Source organism: Neodiprion lecontei, chromosome 4, assembly GCF_021901455.1.
Source record: "Neodiprion lecontei isolate iyNeoLeco1 chromosome 4, iyNeoLeco1.1, whole genome shotgun sequence".
In the NCBI taxonomy this organism is placed as follows: Eukaryota; Metazoa; Arthropoda; class Insecta; order Hymenoptera; family Diprionidae; genus Neodiprion; species Neodiprion lecontei.
The window spans coordinates 26,788,659-26,803,312 of record NC_060263.1 but is presented as its reverse complement, the minus strand read 5'-3'; the positions used below and the strand labels follow the sequence as shown (position 1 = coordinate 26,803,312).

The following is a 14,654-nucleotide window of genomic DNA, read 5'->3' as shown; positions in this document are numbered from 1 at the left end:
AAAATCAAGCTTACAGCCGAGTCCGTGCTTACAGCACAGGAAACACAGTAACCAGGTTTCCGTCGGCTATAGCATAGACAACGGCGTAGAGTAGGTCAAGCGAGAAACAGGCATAAAAAACATATTCAAAACCATCCTTATATAGATCACAAATAATGATAAGATGTACAATCAATTTAGAATTACATTTTGCACTAATTTTTTTGGTTGTTTCGATTATTAAAAATAAGTATTAAATATTGATTTCATTCTGGTTTTAAAGTCACGCAAGACGTGGCAACGCCGCACTACCGTCGTTTGTTTACGTCGCTGTGTGGTCGTCCAGAGATTATTGGGTCCTCTGCTTCAAAGGTTGCAGTTTAGCTGCTCGACCACGCTCGAATTTACTCGAACGCCTTGTTCACTATGCTCGAACGGTGGCTATCACTGATCTCTATAGTGTCATATAGAGATCAGTGGTGGTTATCCTGCTCAAATTTGTGCGCAATTCCCGCATACTTTGTCGAGTGCTCAGTGACCGATTCCTGCCGGTTCCGGATAAAAAAAATCCCTCAAATTGCCTTACGACACATGCACACGCGATTCTTTGTACGACTGCGTAAAGCGTGGTGTGGCGAAGGTATCCAGTCGGCATAAAGTCACGTAATGTGCATTCAATTTCTTATTCGATAATTTTTTTATTTTTTTTTTGCACAACTTACTAACCCCAAATTTTCACGCATGATGGAAGTATTTTTAACGTGTTGGTCTGAACATAAGCCTAAACTGAAGGCCAAAAGTGTTCAACTGGCATTTGCAAATCTATTTTTCATTTGAGAGATCATTTAAACCTTGAAATTTTTCATACGTAGTGTATTTATTATGACTGAAGTCGTCTGACATATTACAATGAAGATAATTTCTAATCGTGACCCTCGTGATATACGTTCCGTACCGTCACTTAGGTTTCTAGATCTACTACATGTACGACAATAAATGTAATAAAAGTAAATGAAGCAAAATCTATTGTGTTATTAGATTTAGATCTATAGTTTTTAATTTATTATTGTGCTCCGCCAGACCCAGGCATAGAGCATTCATACCTAGGAGGCAACCGTTTCTGGTTAGTAACGGCAGCTTATTCTACAAACTGAATCGAGTGTCGATTTTATAAATGTTCTGATCAAACGGATCATTCTATATTTGAAACGAATGTATTTTTATGTTCTGTGTTTTCTGCAATAAACTTGACCAACGATTATTTAATCGGTTAAAATTTCAGTTGCACAAAATTGACCCAATCTTTCGTTTGTGACAGTTTCCAGTTGAGGCTAGGACGGTTAGAGAAACTTGTGGTTATAACCAAAGCAAAGAATTGTTAAAACAGCGCTTTAAAATTAAAAATACGAAGCCTTAACTTGTAGTGTGGTAACGGAAATTTTTGAGAAACTTGTACATTCATATAGGTAGAATGGAAGGGAACGAAAATAATACCTTAGACGTTTTATATCGCAGTAATAATTTCTTAGTAGTAAATAAGCCATATGATTTGGTTATAAACAGCAATAACCGGAATTATAAAGTAATTCATTTAATTATTAAATATAATGGATAACATTCAGATAATAAATATAACGTGGTTACGGTCTATTCACAGATTTGTACAATTTTTAGTCCACCTTACAAACGGAAATACAAATGATGTTCCCTGAACTGGTCAATCCAGAGCTACGGCACGAATTTCATTTCGTTCATCGACTTGATTATGCTACAAGCGGAGTTATTTGCTTGGCTCTCAATAAGCAGGCTGCCAAAGCAGCCACCACTGCCTTTGAAAGTAGAAAAGCAAAGAAATACTATTTAGCTCTAGTCCATGGACATATAAACAAAAGTCATGTTATCATTTCGGAAACAATTGGTTAGCTTCCTCAATAATTACCTGCAAACTGTTTGAAACTGCTGTTAAACAAAATAAAAAAAAAAAAAATGCAAACACGTAGAATCCTACATATTAAAAACGTGCTTACTTTTGAACTTACAAACTATCTCCATGAAATTTTATTTAAAAAACGACTAGCTATATTAATTTGACCTAAAATCAGCACCAATTTGTTTTTTAAATAGTAAGCAGCAATTAAAAAGTATAGAATAAAGATTGCATCTTTTTCTGCAAGTATATCAAACTTACTATAAATTTAAAATATATGTAATCTATTTAACTAATGAACTATAGGTAAAAAATGCACCAAATAATTAAGTTATACATCTACAGGAGAAGATATTCGCGAAAAGAATGGAAATCATAGAATGTGTACAGGAGGTAGTGCCTTCTGTGAAAGACCTCGGGATTCGCGCACAGTGTTACTAGTACTTGAGACAGGGACTAGGAACGGCAAACCAGCAACTAAAGTATTGCTCTGCCCTAAGACTGGTCGCCGCCATCAGTTGCGAGTTCACTGTTCGCATATTGGTCACACGATTATAGGGGATTATACATACAGTGAAAGACAAGACACAGAACCGCATAGAACATTTCTCCATTCGTTTAGGTGACGTATTTACATTTTATTTTTACAAAAGTAATGAAATGTCCTTGCATTCCAAAAAAATAAAAAAATAATATTACATTTTTTTTGTACTTATGAATGCCTATTTTTAACTATCCCAGACTTATACTACAAAACGAGGTTGAAAATCTGGATGTCAGTACAGCAGATCCATTCTCAAGTTCAGAGGCAATGAATAGGTGGATTCCAATAAATTCATTACAAGTTTTAGATAGTAGCGTTTTTGCAACTATTGACGAGCTCACATCAGACATGTCCTAACGTATGAAACTCAACGTTGGACTTCAAACAGCATATCAATACAATTTATGTTTGTTACATAGAAATGTACGAATTTTATTATTTCAATCCAGAACTTCTGTAATTGAGCAGCATATTGACGAACAAGTAATGAACTGAATACTTTTCGTGTTTGTTGAAGGTGAAATAGAATAAATAATATAATAAAACTACAAATAATATAGATTATTTATTTTTACACACACCTGATACTCCTGAACCTGTGATTCTGTATTCAATATGGGTGCGAGGAAGGTAAGATGACTGCATAGTATAGAGGTAACGGCAGTCACCTATTCTACATAGATAAAAATTGTTTGTTATCATATTAGCCCATGTTATACCTAGTGTTGGCTGTTCTGTAGGATGAATTGCTTCAGAATTGTTGAATGAAATTGCTGCAGATACCTGTATATGAAAACAATAAGTTATCGAACACATAGCGGCACTCAAGTTTTTGTTTTTAATTCTGACAAAGAGATTATTTGTTATAAGTAAAAAGTATTGAAAGCCCTAGAATATTGCATTTTTTTTTATTTAGCACAAGAATAAAAACTTGTAAACAAATTTTTCCACTTGTTTGTAAGCTAATTTATATTTCCGAGTTAGTAAAATCATTGAAAACTGACCTGATTAATACAAATAACCGTAAGCTTATATTGACTGGCTAAATTGTGTAATTGATTGGCAATATTCCATAGACTCTTTGCTCTATCTCCGAATGTGTTGAGTGAATATCCCGCTCTGTAAGGTGCAGCAATAGAGTCCAGTATCAGCAGACCGATTTTTCTGGTAGCCATCAAATGTGGGATTTTTTGAACAATACAGTTCTCAAGTTCTTGCTGAAAAATTTCAGTGACAGTTTAAGTAGTATATCTAAACTTAATTAGTGTTCATAAGTACGCAATTTTCTATTCAGGTTTACAATTGTGTTTTCGCCATGTATCTTTGTAACAAAAATTATATCAGCAGTGACATTGAACTTTTTCGTGAGGTTTGATTCACGAAGTAATTCCTGAAGACGCCTCGAAGGGAAAGCTCCCTCTGTAGAAATATAGACTGCCCCTGAAACAATACAAATTTATTAACATAATATTTAATTTTATATTAGATCTCAAATACATCTATGTCATTATCAGCACACTAAAATTTGGTAGACGTTACTATTGAGATACAAATCAGGCAATGTACACAGAAAGGATTCCTTTTGGCCAAGCTTATACATATATAAAAGGATTTGTTCCAATGTCGCAGTGAACATTATTATTAATATTATTATATTTTAATTGGTAATTCAAGGTTATGAATAGACCACCATGAACACACGGGATACAGGACGGCTGTTTCGAACAAATAAGTCTTCACATGGAATCTAATTGTTGAAAATATCACTTGGGTACAAATTAATTGGATTACCAGCTTCATAACCACCGTGCACAATTGGAAGCTGAACGGTCAAACAGAGTTGTAGGGCTATTTGAGTTTTCCCAGTACCAGCTGCTCCATAAATTTGTGTAATGCCTCTGTTGACAAAACCGCCCCTTAGTACTGAATCCAAGTGTGGGCATCCCAAAGAAAGAAATTTTTCCTCGCTTGCTAAGCATTTTACTGTTTTACCTAAAAAATACAATACCCATGATTTTGAAAAATTACAAGCAGCACTTATCAGACATAATGCAAAATATAATAAATAAATGAAGTGAAAATGAAGACTAAGATTTTGTTATTGTACATTTAATTGCAACCGAATGTAGTTCAAAAACTGTATTGTGATTTAAGACACACATAGTACCAAAAAGCAGCTGATCATTCGCCGTTCGCGAAGGAGGAGAATTTCTACTTCGTTTTGAGACAGTTGACGAATCACATTCTTCCTCAGTTGCTAATTCTAAAACTTCGTATTCCATAACATAATTTTCTTTTTCCGCTGGTTATTCATTCCGTAAATTCAAAATGTTTCTCTTTGATTATTGCACAAACATTGTTGTCATGACATGTGAAAATGTTTCGCGTTGCCAACCGGACAAATGTAAAACCTATAGTCTAGAAATATGACTCAATTTTGAACGTAGCCACAGTGCAAGCGTGAGGCAAACCAAGGTAAACTTCAAGGGATAGTTAAGTATAGTGAGTACGTGAGTACAGTGGGTACCTACCTGCGCTAAAATCCAATAAATTTATAAATAATTTATAACGATCCGACAAGGCATATTTATCCAGTAAATGATGTATAATTTACACAACGCGATACATTTATAAATAGACACTACTAAAGTTAATTTAATTACTAGTTTTGAATTCTCAAGGTGTGAAGTGACAGGTGCATTTACGCCCCTTTTGATTTTTATAATGACGTCATAACATTGTTTAACCGAATTCTTAACCACAATCGGATGCGTATGACAGAGATATCGACACCACTACCCTTTCGAATAAAACGAACGTACGATTTAAAGGTAACTTTTCATATCCTAAACACTTTACATTTGACGAAGTTATTTCTCATGTGTAGAACATATCTGTAGTTGCAATGTTACAAGAAATTTCGTTGCCTTTTTTGTACGGACGTATTCTGCATTATTGCGATACAAACGCAAATCTTTCCAATATCAAGCCATGCACCTCTGAGACTAGGGAGTAATTCAATTTAACCAGCCATGCGGATTGAGCTTAAGAATGTATTTTTTTTATTGCATACTTTTCTACTCCATATCTGTTTAAATACTACAAATCTTGCTGTAATCATTAATTGAGGATTATAATGTGTCATTAATGTGTGTAAACCATAGAGAGTGCTTAATGTTCCTGTGGAGGCTGCAGATGTGACGTGATCACTGACATGCATGCACCAGTTCTATTAGTAATTTTAATAATCTGAGCTATCAACTCTCTAAAATTGCGAATCACGTATATTTTAACCAGCTCTAAGTTCACGCGAATGGATACTTAAAAGGTGCTGTTTATATTTTTAGACTTCATCTAAGAAAAAAGATGAAAAAAAGTGAGAAATAATAAATGCTCATCCCTGAATCTATATATTTAATCTAACAATTTCTGTATTCAATAATAGGAACGCACTTGTATCTAGCTCGTAGAAATTATATATATCGTTCGTATTCTGTAAACAGGTAAATCTATGGCTCTTAAAACGAAATTTATGTCAAATACTCTAATTTCGATCACTCCTAAGACTAAAAAAGATACAGAAAAGTACTGAGCTGATTATTTAATGTGATAACGTAGCTTGTAACATTATATTTATGCTGAACTTCAATTAAATATATCTTATTATTTTAAGGTAAAATGTCACAGACGGCCTTACCACCAGGTGGAATGGAACGCAGCATTCACGAAATGCTCAAGGATGCTCCATCCCTCAACGAGAGTGAAAATGCTGTACACACGGGAACACCACCACCTCATGTCCCAAACAATCATACCAGTGGCCCACCGCGACCTGCCACCATTAATTTACCCGTAGGCAGTCCAACGTCACAAAACTGTAAGACAATAAATTCCTCTGCAAGGACGAATTTCTATAAACCAAATTTTATAGTTGCTTAGTACGGTCTATAAAATAAAAATGATGAACTGTTACCACTTGTCAGCAGTGACGGTAACTACTCCTAGTTCACCGCTTCAGAATGGTGATGCTCATACACTGCGCCCTGCTCAAAGCAAGATTGAAAGTATTAGAAACTGGAGTATCTCCACTTATAAGTGCACCAAGCAATTGATGTACGAGAAACTTGGTAAAACATCGCGCACAGTCGATTCTGGTAAAACATATTTGAATTTTTTTGCAATATATTTCATGTCTATTGTCCAATGTTAAACTATAACAATATTTTCAACATACAGAGTAAACGGGATACATTTAAAAAAGTTATACAAATTCATAAACATTTTATACTGAAGTGATTCTATTTTCGTATTCTACAGAGCTCGAAGCCCAGATTGAAGTCTTGAGGGACACGCAGAAAAAGTACTGTAACGTATTACGATTATCAAGAGCCTTGGCATCTCACTTTCATCATGTTGTACAGACCCAGCATGCGCTAGGTGAAGCATTTTCAGAGTTAGCACAGAAATCGCCTGAACTGCAAGAAGAGTTTCTTTACAATTCAGAAACGCAAAGAAACCTTACTAAAAATGGAGAAACACTTCTAGGGGCCTTAAATTTTTTTGTCTCGTCCGTTAACACTCTCTGTAACAAAACAATTGAGGACACACTGCTAACTGTTCGTCAGTATGAAACAGCAAGGTAATTATTATTATATCAACTTATCTCGTGTCAGCGACTGAGAATCTGAGTAACAGAAAAATGTCATTGATATGTAAAATTAACAGGATAGAATACGACGCATATAGAACGGATCTAGAAGCACTGGCACACGCAGCAAAGACAGATGCAAGCAGTGCAGCTAAGATGGAAGAAGCACAAGCAAATTATGAACAGCATAAACAGAACTTTGAAAAGCTTCGAGCTGACGTCTCTATCAAACTAAAGTTTTTAGATGAAAACAGGGTATGGCTATCTTCATTATTGAAGATGTGATAAAGCGTCATATTTTAATTTGCTAGCATTTAGCATACTGGCTAAACCGAAAATATTTGCCCAGTTTCTACTTTTAATTCTTTTTCAGATCAAAGTAATGCACAAGCAGTTGCTGCTGTTTCACAATGCCGTGTCGGCTTATTTTTCTGGGAACCAAACAGCATTGGAGGCCACATTAAAGCAGTTTAACATCAAAGTTAAATCTCCTAATTCTTCGCTACCGTCCTGGCTAGAGCAGTAGATGTACAGTATGTATAATTATTGTTATGAAAGCTATCAAGGTATTGAATATTTTATCAATAAGAAATAATAATCATTACGCATGATATAACATATTTTACAACATAATTGTCGAAATAACTTTCAAAGCTCGTCAATATTATTGCCAAATAATTAGATATTTTATGCGTTATGTGATACACGTATTCATCATCATTAATGCACGTAACTTCTATGCATGAAATTCTTTGGGAAGTATATTCTTTAAGAAATTTAACATGTAGAAAATTTAGTAACCGATAATGTATGCGTATATACTATGAAAGTAACATTACAAGTTTCTGTTAATTCAATACGAATCCAAGGCAAGGAATTGTATGTTACTAAATTTTTATCCTTAATAAAATACAAATGTTTCCCCAGCATGACGTTCTTTGTAGTGGTGGTATTACAGTCCATGTACGGTTGTATACTTTGAACATTTATGTAGCCAACATCACATTATTATTTATGACATTGAATAATAAAAATCACGTTGTACTTTATTCCAACTACTGATTGTAAATGATATCAACCTGCTTTCGAACAGTTTATATCTAAATTTCTATTAATATAGTGATGTCACAATTTTATAAATGGAAACTGAGAACTGATATAATATTTATGCGTACCCCAAGTTATAATCACATGTTTCATATAATTTCCAGGGTTGGAAACGTCCGATTGTTATGCCTATGATGAGATATCTACATCAGCATTCCTCGTGCCAGACAATGAGATATATTCTCGTTTGCCAGACCCTTTTAGTTGAAGGGAAAGCTGTGCCATATACCATGCAGTAAGGTCCAATGATACATATAGGTTAAAAAATATAAAACTTAAAATAATATCTGGAACACAAGTGAATTCTATTTTAATTTGACATGAAATTATTCATGTCACAATTATCAATAATCTTGAATTCACCGTTCCAAGCCATAACATGCTATGCTCATATCTTGAACTAGTATTTCAGGTTGGTAACTGAACCTGTAACTTTTGAAGTGGTGAAATATGATGAGGATACTTTGCTAGGTATGCAAGGATTTACAACAGAAAATAGTGTACAATTTCCAACTTTAAAATTAAATTTTTTCAAGTGACTAGAACTATCAGCAAGACACATTGTAAAAAGGATTAAATATTTAAACCTGAATAATCGACAATTCTAAAATCTGATGTCTTAAAAATCATGACATTCAATATACCTCGGGTACGATATATTTTAATAAATGACAATAGTAATGCTTAATGACGTGATAATAATGATCTATATCTCTGTAATCTTTTTTATTTTGTGTCTGTTGCAACTTGGTGTATTTGTTCTTGCTCTACATTTCTATTGTGATAAAAAAAATAGCGCATGAAACATTGATTATATTATTTTGGATGCATTAGTAATGATATTATATTACTGAATTTTTTTTAGATCTTGCCTGGCCATTTTCTTCTAATCTGTTGCGATCATGAGTGATAAAATAATCAGACCATTTACTTATAGTCCGGTCAATTTAGACATAAAAATAGTGATCGAACCACAATAATTCCGACAAAGCTGAACTTTGGTAGAGACCTTGGGTTTACCATTATAAAGAAAAACAAAAAAGTCCCCATCGATACCATGTGGCTAAAAAAGTTATTCAAGGTCAAAGGTCAAAATTTTTGGTTTTTTCGATTTTTCTCGTTAACGGTTAATTTTATCAAAAAAATAGCTTAAACCAAAATTGTAGATCATAAAATTATCCACAAAAATGGTCTCTATACTTTTTTTCCTAAGAATCATCATTTCTGAGATATCGCGATTCTGAAAGTCGAACGAGTTACATTCTATATAATATGCACGCATATTATATATGTCACGGATATACACAGTATATGTATAGTATATACAGTGTATATACATAGTGTATATATAGTATATATTATAATATATATATATATATAGTATATATACTGATATACTTAGTATATATACAGTATATATTAGACTGCCTCAAAAAACAAAAACTATTTTTTTTTTCGATCTCCAGCTTCATGAAATCATAGTTTATAACATAATGTTGAACCTCGTGAAAGGAAATCGCCGTGCCATTTTTTTAAGAGGTGCGACATCGAGATTTTGTAATTCCCATTTGATTAATACGTAAGAAATCCAATTCTGACGGTTGGAGAGAGATAATAATTTTTCTATGCAACGAACGGAACGCTATATAGTAGCGCTCGACAGTTTATATGTTTTCTTCGAATTGCCGTGTCGGAGAAATTTTTTGATCGCACGATCTTCGAGTGATTCAACATTGCGTAAAACGTGGTTTTTCGCCTTTTCGAAAAATGGGTACCTAGGATAAACTCCCAGCTTCCTCAACTGGATCACATTACAATGTTGAATAATATCCGTCAAATACATTCGAAGAAAACATATAAACTGTCAAGCACTACTATATAGAGTTCTGTTCATTGCATAGAAAAATTATTATCTCCCTCCAACCGTCAGAATTGAATTTCTTACGTATTAATCAAATGGGAATTACAAAATCTCGATGTCGCACCTCTTAAAAAAATCGCACGGCGATTTCCTTTCACGAGGTTCAATATTATGTTATAAACTACGATTTCATGAAGCCGGAGATCGAAAAAAAAAATTGTTTTTTCTTTCTTAGGCAGTCTAATATATACTGTATATATTCTAACTATATCAGTGTATATACTATACATATATATTATAATATATACTATATATACACTGTATATACTATACATATACTATGTATATCCGTGACATATATAATATGCGTGCATATTATATAGAATGTAACTCGTTCGACTTTCAGAATCGCGATATCTCAGAAATGATGATTCTTAGGAAAAAAAAGTATAGAGACCATTTTTGTGGATAATTTTATGATCTACAATTTTGGTTTAAGCTATTTTTTTGATAAAATTAACCGTTAACGAGAAAAATCGAAAAAACCAAAAATTTTGACCTTTGACCTTGAATAACTTTTTTAGCACACATGGTATCGATGGGGAATTTTTTATCTTTCTTTATAATGGTAAACCCAAGGTCTCTACCAAAGTTCAGCTCTGTCGGAATTATTGTGATTCGAAATGTCTAAATTGACCGGACTATTAAATGAAGACCCGAGAGCTTCATATGTATTCCACACGGTATTCACCTTTAATTAGTTAAGTAGTTGAATGTGGTACATTTTATTTACGAAAAAAAAAAATTGAGAAACTTACGTCGATAAGATTAGATAGAATCGTTGGTAGATTCGAAAGTACATGTTAAAATAGGGCCTAGTCATTAAATATTAGGATATTTACTGAAAAATAGAAAATAAAATTCGGCTGAGACAATGACATACTTATACAAGAGTAATATAGATGGGAAAAATGAATTTGAGTACAGAAGTTTTGCAACGTTGATTATCCTGCTTTAATTTTTCACCCAGCTTTACTATTTAATGAATAAAAATATACTACAGCACTCATATGGCAATGGTTGACACGATAAAATTGCGGATATCAACTTTGTAGACAAGAATGCAAATACGTCTGTATTTGTACATAATCAGAACTGAAATTTCGTTTAGAAAAAAATCGTTTATATTTACTTATAATCAGAAAAAGAGAACAAAATCTATTAAAAAAGTACACAATATTGTTTACTGGAGTACGAAACTTGTGATTAGGCCTGTTATATATACATAAGTGTATTTGAATAACTTGTCACTTGACAATATAAGTAGACAATACAAATACAAAATATACTCATATATTTTGGGTAAAAATGCTAATATTGCTGATGAGTATGTGTTGTCAAAAATTAGTCTGCTAACTCCTGTGATTTTTTATATTTTTAATGATTGTTAATTTTTATTTATATACTTTCCATTACCAGTAGGAGTGCTGTATAGGATATTTATATAAAAAATCAAACGCTTATTAAGTTTAATTTTAACACTGCATTACAGGTATGTGAATGCAAATGGGCGAGCTTATAAAAAATATTTTAAGTAATTTCGAGTACTTATAGATTTGCAGGCAAATAATAATTATTTATTATTTTCATAGGCATGTGAAGTTAATTTATTCATTCACATTTTGGCAGGTAAAGAAGTGATTCTAATATCGTGAAACCAATTTGTATATCAATGCCATACACATTAAATTCATTCCTTTAACATGGCAACGCAATTATTCATGAAATACGAGAAATAAATGCTTGAGTGATGGAAATTACAAGTACGTCAAAAGAATAATGTTTCTAAATCATTGAAGCACTCGATATACCTGGTTTTTTAATCGGTCCCCTTTTGTTACATGCAATAGATTCCTATCTGTAATTTACGCGATTTCAATTGAATTTGCTTTGCTAAGAAAAAATGTAAAGTTGCATTCCTAATTACGATTACTTGATGTACAGACTGAAATGTCGCTGATCTCATACACATCACAGGTACATTATGTAGACCATTGCACATATAGTAATTTGTGTAACCACGTCTGCTGTCACATGGGTTTTAAAACTGTTAGTGTTCCACACCAGTATTTGTGACAGCTTTAGATGTGAATCTGTGACAATGTCGAAAAAAAAAAAAAAAAAATGGGGGAAAGTAGTAGTTTCAGAAAGCAGTATGTTATTACGTCAGATCTTAGAGATATTTTGACGTTTGAATTGAACAATCAAAATGATATTTACTACAAGCTTGTGTGAGCATTTTAAAATTTTAAAACACTATTACTTTCAAATGCAACAATATCATTTTGCTTGGTTCATGCTATAATTTTTAGCAAATTGACGACAGAGAACCGTTAAACTTTAAAACAGTGTATTGAGGCAATATATTGTAGTCGTGTTCTGATATTATAACAAAACTGTAATAATATTATTCGTATATATACATATACATACATACCGTATTCTGTATATACACACATTTTCAATAATAAATCAATGCTTATGTAATATGTACGGCCCTGTATTATTATTTAAACTAATTGGCTTATTATTTTTTAACAGTAGGATGGTCAGACTGAAAAATTTCAACTAATTACTTACCTAGAATCACTTGAAAAGTAATGTTATAATATTCAATGTTCCTTGCAAATATGTATTAATTAAGACGAAACTGGTCTTTGCTTTGTTTACATTTTGATTTCCAATCTTAGCAAGATGATATATCACAACTTATGTAGAAAATCTAATAAACTGAATACTTGTACTTTTGCCATTCACTCATTCTCAAAATCTGAAATGCAAAGAACCAGAGAATATGGTAAGAAAAATATGTACATACAATTACACAATGCAAAGGTTGAATGAACAAATTCAGTTTTTATACGTTGAAAATATTTACAGAGTAGTTAACTATGATTACACTCCCAACCGCTGCATACAACAGGAGGAAGACGTATTACATATTGCTTGCAAAACAATCTTGCTGCTACCAGCTTGCTGTAAGAAAGACGTTCCTGAGAGGATATCTGTTTCAAATGACTGCCATTACGAAGCGCATAATAAGGAGAGCCATGAATTGAAAAATGCTGGTCCTTAAGGAATCCTTGAATCATAAAAGACCTGTACCAACAATCAGTATGACAAAGAGGCTCAAAGCAATCTTATTTTGACCCTATTGCCAAACAAGGAACAGCTGAGCAACATAACACACCCTGACAATATTGAAAAGGTGAACAGCATAAAGTAAAATAAATATATCATATTATAAAATAATGTAATATAAAATATTAAATAACATAAAACGAAAGGCTAAATTGTGGGTCAGACCAGTGGCTGACTTTGTCGTAAATTTTGACTAGTTTCTGTGTCTTGGGTGTCTTGCTGCAGTTGTTGCTGCTGTGCCATAGCTGCAGCTTGAGCAGCATTCATTTCTTCTGTCCTTTTATTCATTAAAACAGGTAGTACCTCCATATAGACTTTCATCATTTTGGTATTCGCTTTTACATGCTTCTGGGCACAGTTATTTACACAAGCTTCCTATGGCATTACAAATAAATAGTTATTCTCAATACATGCTGCAAAGATATGTATGTGTAATGAATATACATAATATTGGAAAGCTGCAAGTATTTTTATATGGTGTAAAAAGAACTGAAATCTGAATCTTATCCAAAATTCAGAAAACATTCACCGATCGATCATCTCACCTCATCCACATCCATGTCTCTGGAATTGTATGTATTTGTACATCGTTTGAAGCATGTGTCAGATATTTGATTGTAGAGCGTAAGGAAATCCTTGAACTGCAATAAAAATTATTCAAATAATGTCAATTCTGTGTTATGGTAGAGCGCGATAAGAATTGCTTATGAAGTAAATAGAAGCAGCATTCAATTGATGACAAATTATAACAGAAAATACAAACATTTCTTATCTCCCTTAAATCCATGTTTTGGTGAATAAATTTATCACGGCCTCCACTACTAAATTATGAATTACAAATAATAATGAGTCTTGAGATTTAAATTCATGAACGGAATTCTCGTCATGCAACATAACCTACATACATAACTCACTGTCCTGATTTTCTGCGTGAGCATTTTCAACAAGTAGGAAAAGGAAAGGAGACATAACTCCGTACTCTTTTCGACGGCAAACGTGAGACACATTTGGTTGGAAATTCGTAGTACCGATAACGCCGCGCAGCGCTGGTTTCGTCTGTTGCATGGGAAATTTGAACGCGCTATATGTGTGCACAATTTTTAAATAATATCCCTCTTCCCGTTACGGCTCCGCCCGCTAATATTTTTAAATGCTTTTTGTGGCGAGATTATAAGACATAACCATTGTGAAGCTCATAGAGATTTTTGAAAACTCTTGAGCCTAACTTTCCTCCATATAAGAGTTTAATCAGAGCTTTCACAAGTGTATGATCCCGTTCAGACTTAGCTTACAAATATTGTTATATCTTCAAAACGATCGATCTGGTTGTAACAAAATATGTCTTAAAACCTGGTCAGACGTTGTAGTTATCCACAGAAAAAAGGAA

At 33.1% G+C, this 14,654-nt stretch overlaps 4 protein-coding genes across 13 annotated transcripts; 2 read left to right on the top strand and 2 right to left on the bottom strand.

Annotated features, from left to right (window-relative positions):
* Positions 1-154: 154 nt before the first annotated feature.
* Positions 155-2,807, top strand: LOC107220489 (RNA pseudouridylate synthase domain-containing protein 1). 4 transcript variants are annotated; one of them, XM_046736868.1, is made up of 4 exons: positions 168-642; positions 1,654-1,897; positions 2,252-2,528; positions 2,648-2,807. In XM_046736868.1, exons 2-4 carry the CDS (start codon positions 1,678-1,680, stop codon positions 2,805-2,807), a joined length of 657 nt encoding a protein of 218 aa, XP_046592824.1. In that variant the 5' UTR covers positions 168-642; positions 1,654-1,677. The 4 variants fall into 4 exon arrangements, with proteins under 4 accessions (XP_046592826.1, XP_046592824.1, XP_015514587.1 ...); XM_015659101.2 differs by lacking the exon at positions 168-642 and adding an exon at positions 1,112-1,561; XM_046736869.1 differs by lacking the exon at positions 168-642 and adding an exon at positions 1,436-1,561 and having other exon boundaries at positions 1,637-1,897.
* A 189-nt stretch (positions 2,808-2,996) lies between these two features.
* Positions 2,997-4,854, bottom strand: LOC107220486 (DNA repair protein XRCC3). 3 transcript variants are annotated; one of them, XM_046736865.1, is made up of 5 exons: positions 4,558-4,854; positions 4,242-4,442; positions 3,751-3,890; positions 3,455-3,667; positions 2,997-3,233 (listed from the first exon to the last, which is right to left on the bottom strand). In XM_046736865.1, the coding sequence occupies exons 1-5, from the start codon at positions 4,730-4,732 to the stop codon at positions 3,012-3,014; spliced, it is 951 nt and encodes a 316-aa protein (XP_046592821.1). In that variant the 5' UTR covers positions 4,733-4,854; the 3' UTR covers positions 2,997-3,011. The 3 variants fall into 3 exon arrangements, with proteins under 3 accessions (XP_046592821.1, XP_015514584.2, XP_046592822.1); XM_015659098.2 differs by having other exon boundaries at positions 4,618-4,850; XM_046736866.1 differs by having other exon boundaries at positions 4,611-4,791.
* A 76-nt stretch (positions 4,855-4,930) lies between these two features.
* On the top strand, positions 4,931-9,544 carry LOC107220512 (arfaptin-2). 4 transcript variants are annotated; one of them, XM_046736864.1, is made up of 7 exons: positions 4,931-4,960; positions 6,124-6,327; positions 6,434-6,604; positions 6,768-7,089; positions 7,176-7,353; positions 7,472-7,631; positions 8,310-9,544. In XM_046736864.1, exons 2-6 carry the CDS (start codon positions 6,129-6,131, stop codon positions 7,622-7,624), a joined length of 1,023 nt encoding a protein of 340 aa, XP_046592820.1. In that variant the 5' UTR covers positions 4,931-4,960; positions 6,124-6,128; the 3' UTR covers positions 7,625-7,631; positions 8,310-9,544. The 4 variants fall into 4 exon arrangements, with proteins under 4 accessions (XP_046592820.1, XP_015514624.2, XP_046592819.1 ...); XM_015659138.2 differs by having other exon boundaries at positions 4,941-5,281; XM_046736863.1 differs by lacking the exon at positions 4,931-4,960 and adding an exon at positions 5,802-5,826 and having other exon boundaries at positions 6,437-6,604.
* Positions 9,545-10,656: 1,112 nt separating this feature from the next.
* On the bottom strand, positions 10,657-14,573 carry LOC107220490 (mitochondrial import inner membrane translocase subunit Tim10 B). 2 transcript variants are annotated; one of them, XM_015659103.2, is made up of 3 exons: positions 14,031-14,573; positions 13,813-13,908; positions 10,657-13,642 (listed from the first exon to the last, which is right to left on the bottom strand). In XM_015659103.2, the coding sequence occupies exons 1-3, from the start codon at positions 14,052-14,054 to the stop codon at positions 13,427-13,429; spliced, it is 336 nt and encodes a 111-aa protein (XP_015514589.1). In that variant the 5' UTR covers positions 14,055-14,573; the 3' UTR covers positions 10,657-13,426. The 2 variants fall into 2 exon arrangements, with proteins under 2 accessions (XP_015514589.1, XP_015514588.1); XM_015659102.2 differs by having other exon boundaries at positions 14,173-14,573.
* Positions 14,574-14,654: the final 81 nt, after the last annotated feature.

Bases quoted from the DNA above. Each gene is read 5' to 3' on its own strand.
- LOC107220489 (XM_015659101.2), top strand. From the start codon at position 1,451: ATGGAAGGGAACGAAAATAATACCTTAGACGTTTTATATCGCAGTAAT. The intron at 1,562-1,653 runs GTAATTCATTTA...TACAATTTTTAG, and splicing joins GCAATAACCGGAATTATAAA to TCCACCTTACAAACGGAAAT. The intron at 2,529-2,647 runs GTGACGTATTTA...TAACTATCCCAG, and splicing joins ACATTTCTCCATTCGTTTAG to ACTTATACTACAAAACGAGG.
- LOC107220512 (XM_046736862.1), top strand. The intron at 6,328-6,433 runs GTAAGACAATAA...ACCACTTGTCAG, and splicing joins CAGTCCAACGTCACAAAACT to CAGTGACGGTAACTACTCCT. The intron at 6,605-6,767 runs GTAAAACATATT...CGTATTCTACAG, and splicing joins ATCGCGCACAGTCGATTCTG to AGCTCGAAGCCCAGATTGAA.
- LOC107220490 (XM_015659102.2), bottom strand. From the start codon at position 14,274: ATGTGTCTCACGTTTGCCGTCGAAAAGAGTACGGAGTTATGTCTCCTT. The intron at 13,909-14,172 runs GTATGTAGGTTA...TTTTTATTGCAG, and splicing joins AAATCAGGACAGTGAGTTAT to TTCAAGGATTTCCTTACGCT. The intron at 13,643-13,812 runs GTGAGATGATCG...GTAATGCCATAG, and splicing joins GAGACATGGATGTGGATGAG to GAAGCTTGTGTAAATAACTG.
- LOC107220486 (XM_046736865.1), bottom strand. From the start codon at position 4,732: ATGGAATACGAAGTTTTAGAATTAGCAACTGAGGAAGAATGTGATTCG. The intron at 3,891-4,241 runs GTAATCCAATTA...GTATTGTTTCAG, and splicing joins GCACGGTGGTTATGAAGCTG to GGGCAGTCTATATTTCTACA. The intron at 3,234-3,454 runs GTCAGTTTTCAA...TTTCATATACAG, and splicing joins CGGTTATTTGTATTAATCAG to GTATCTGCAGCAATTTCATT.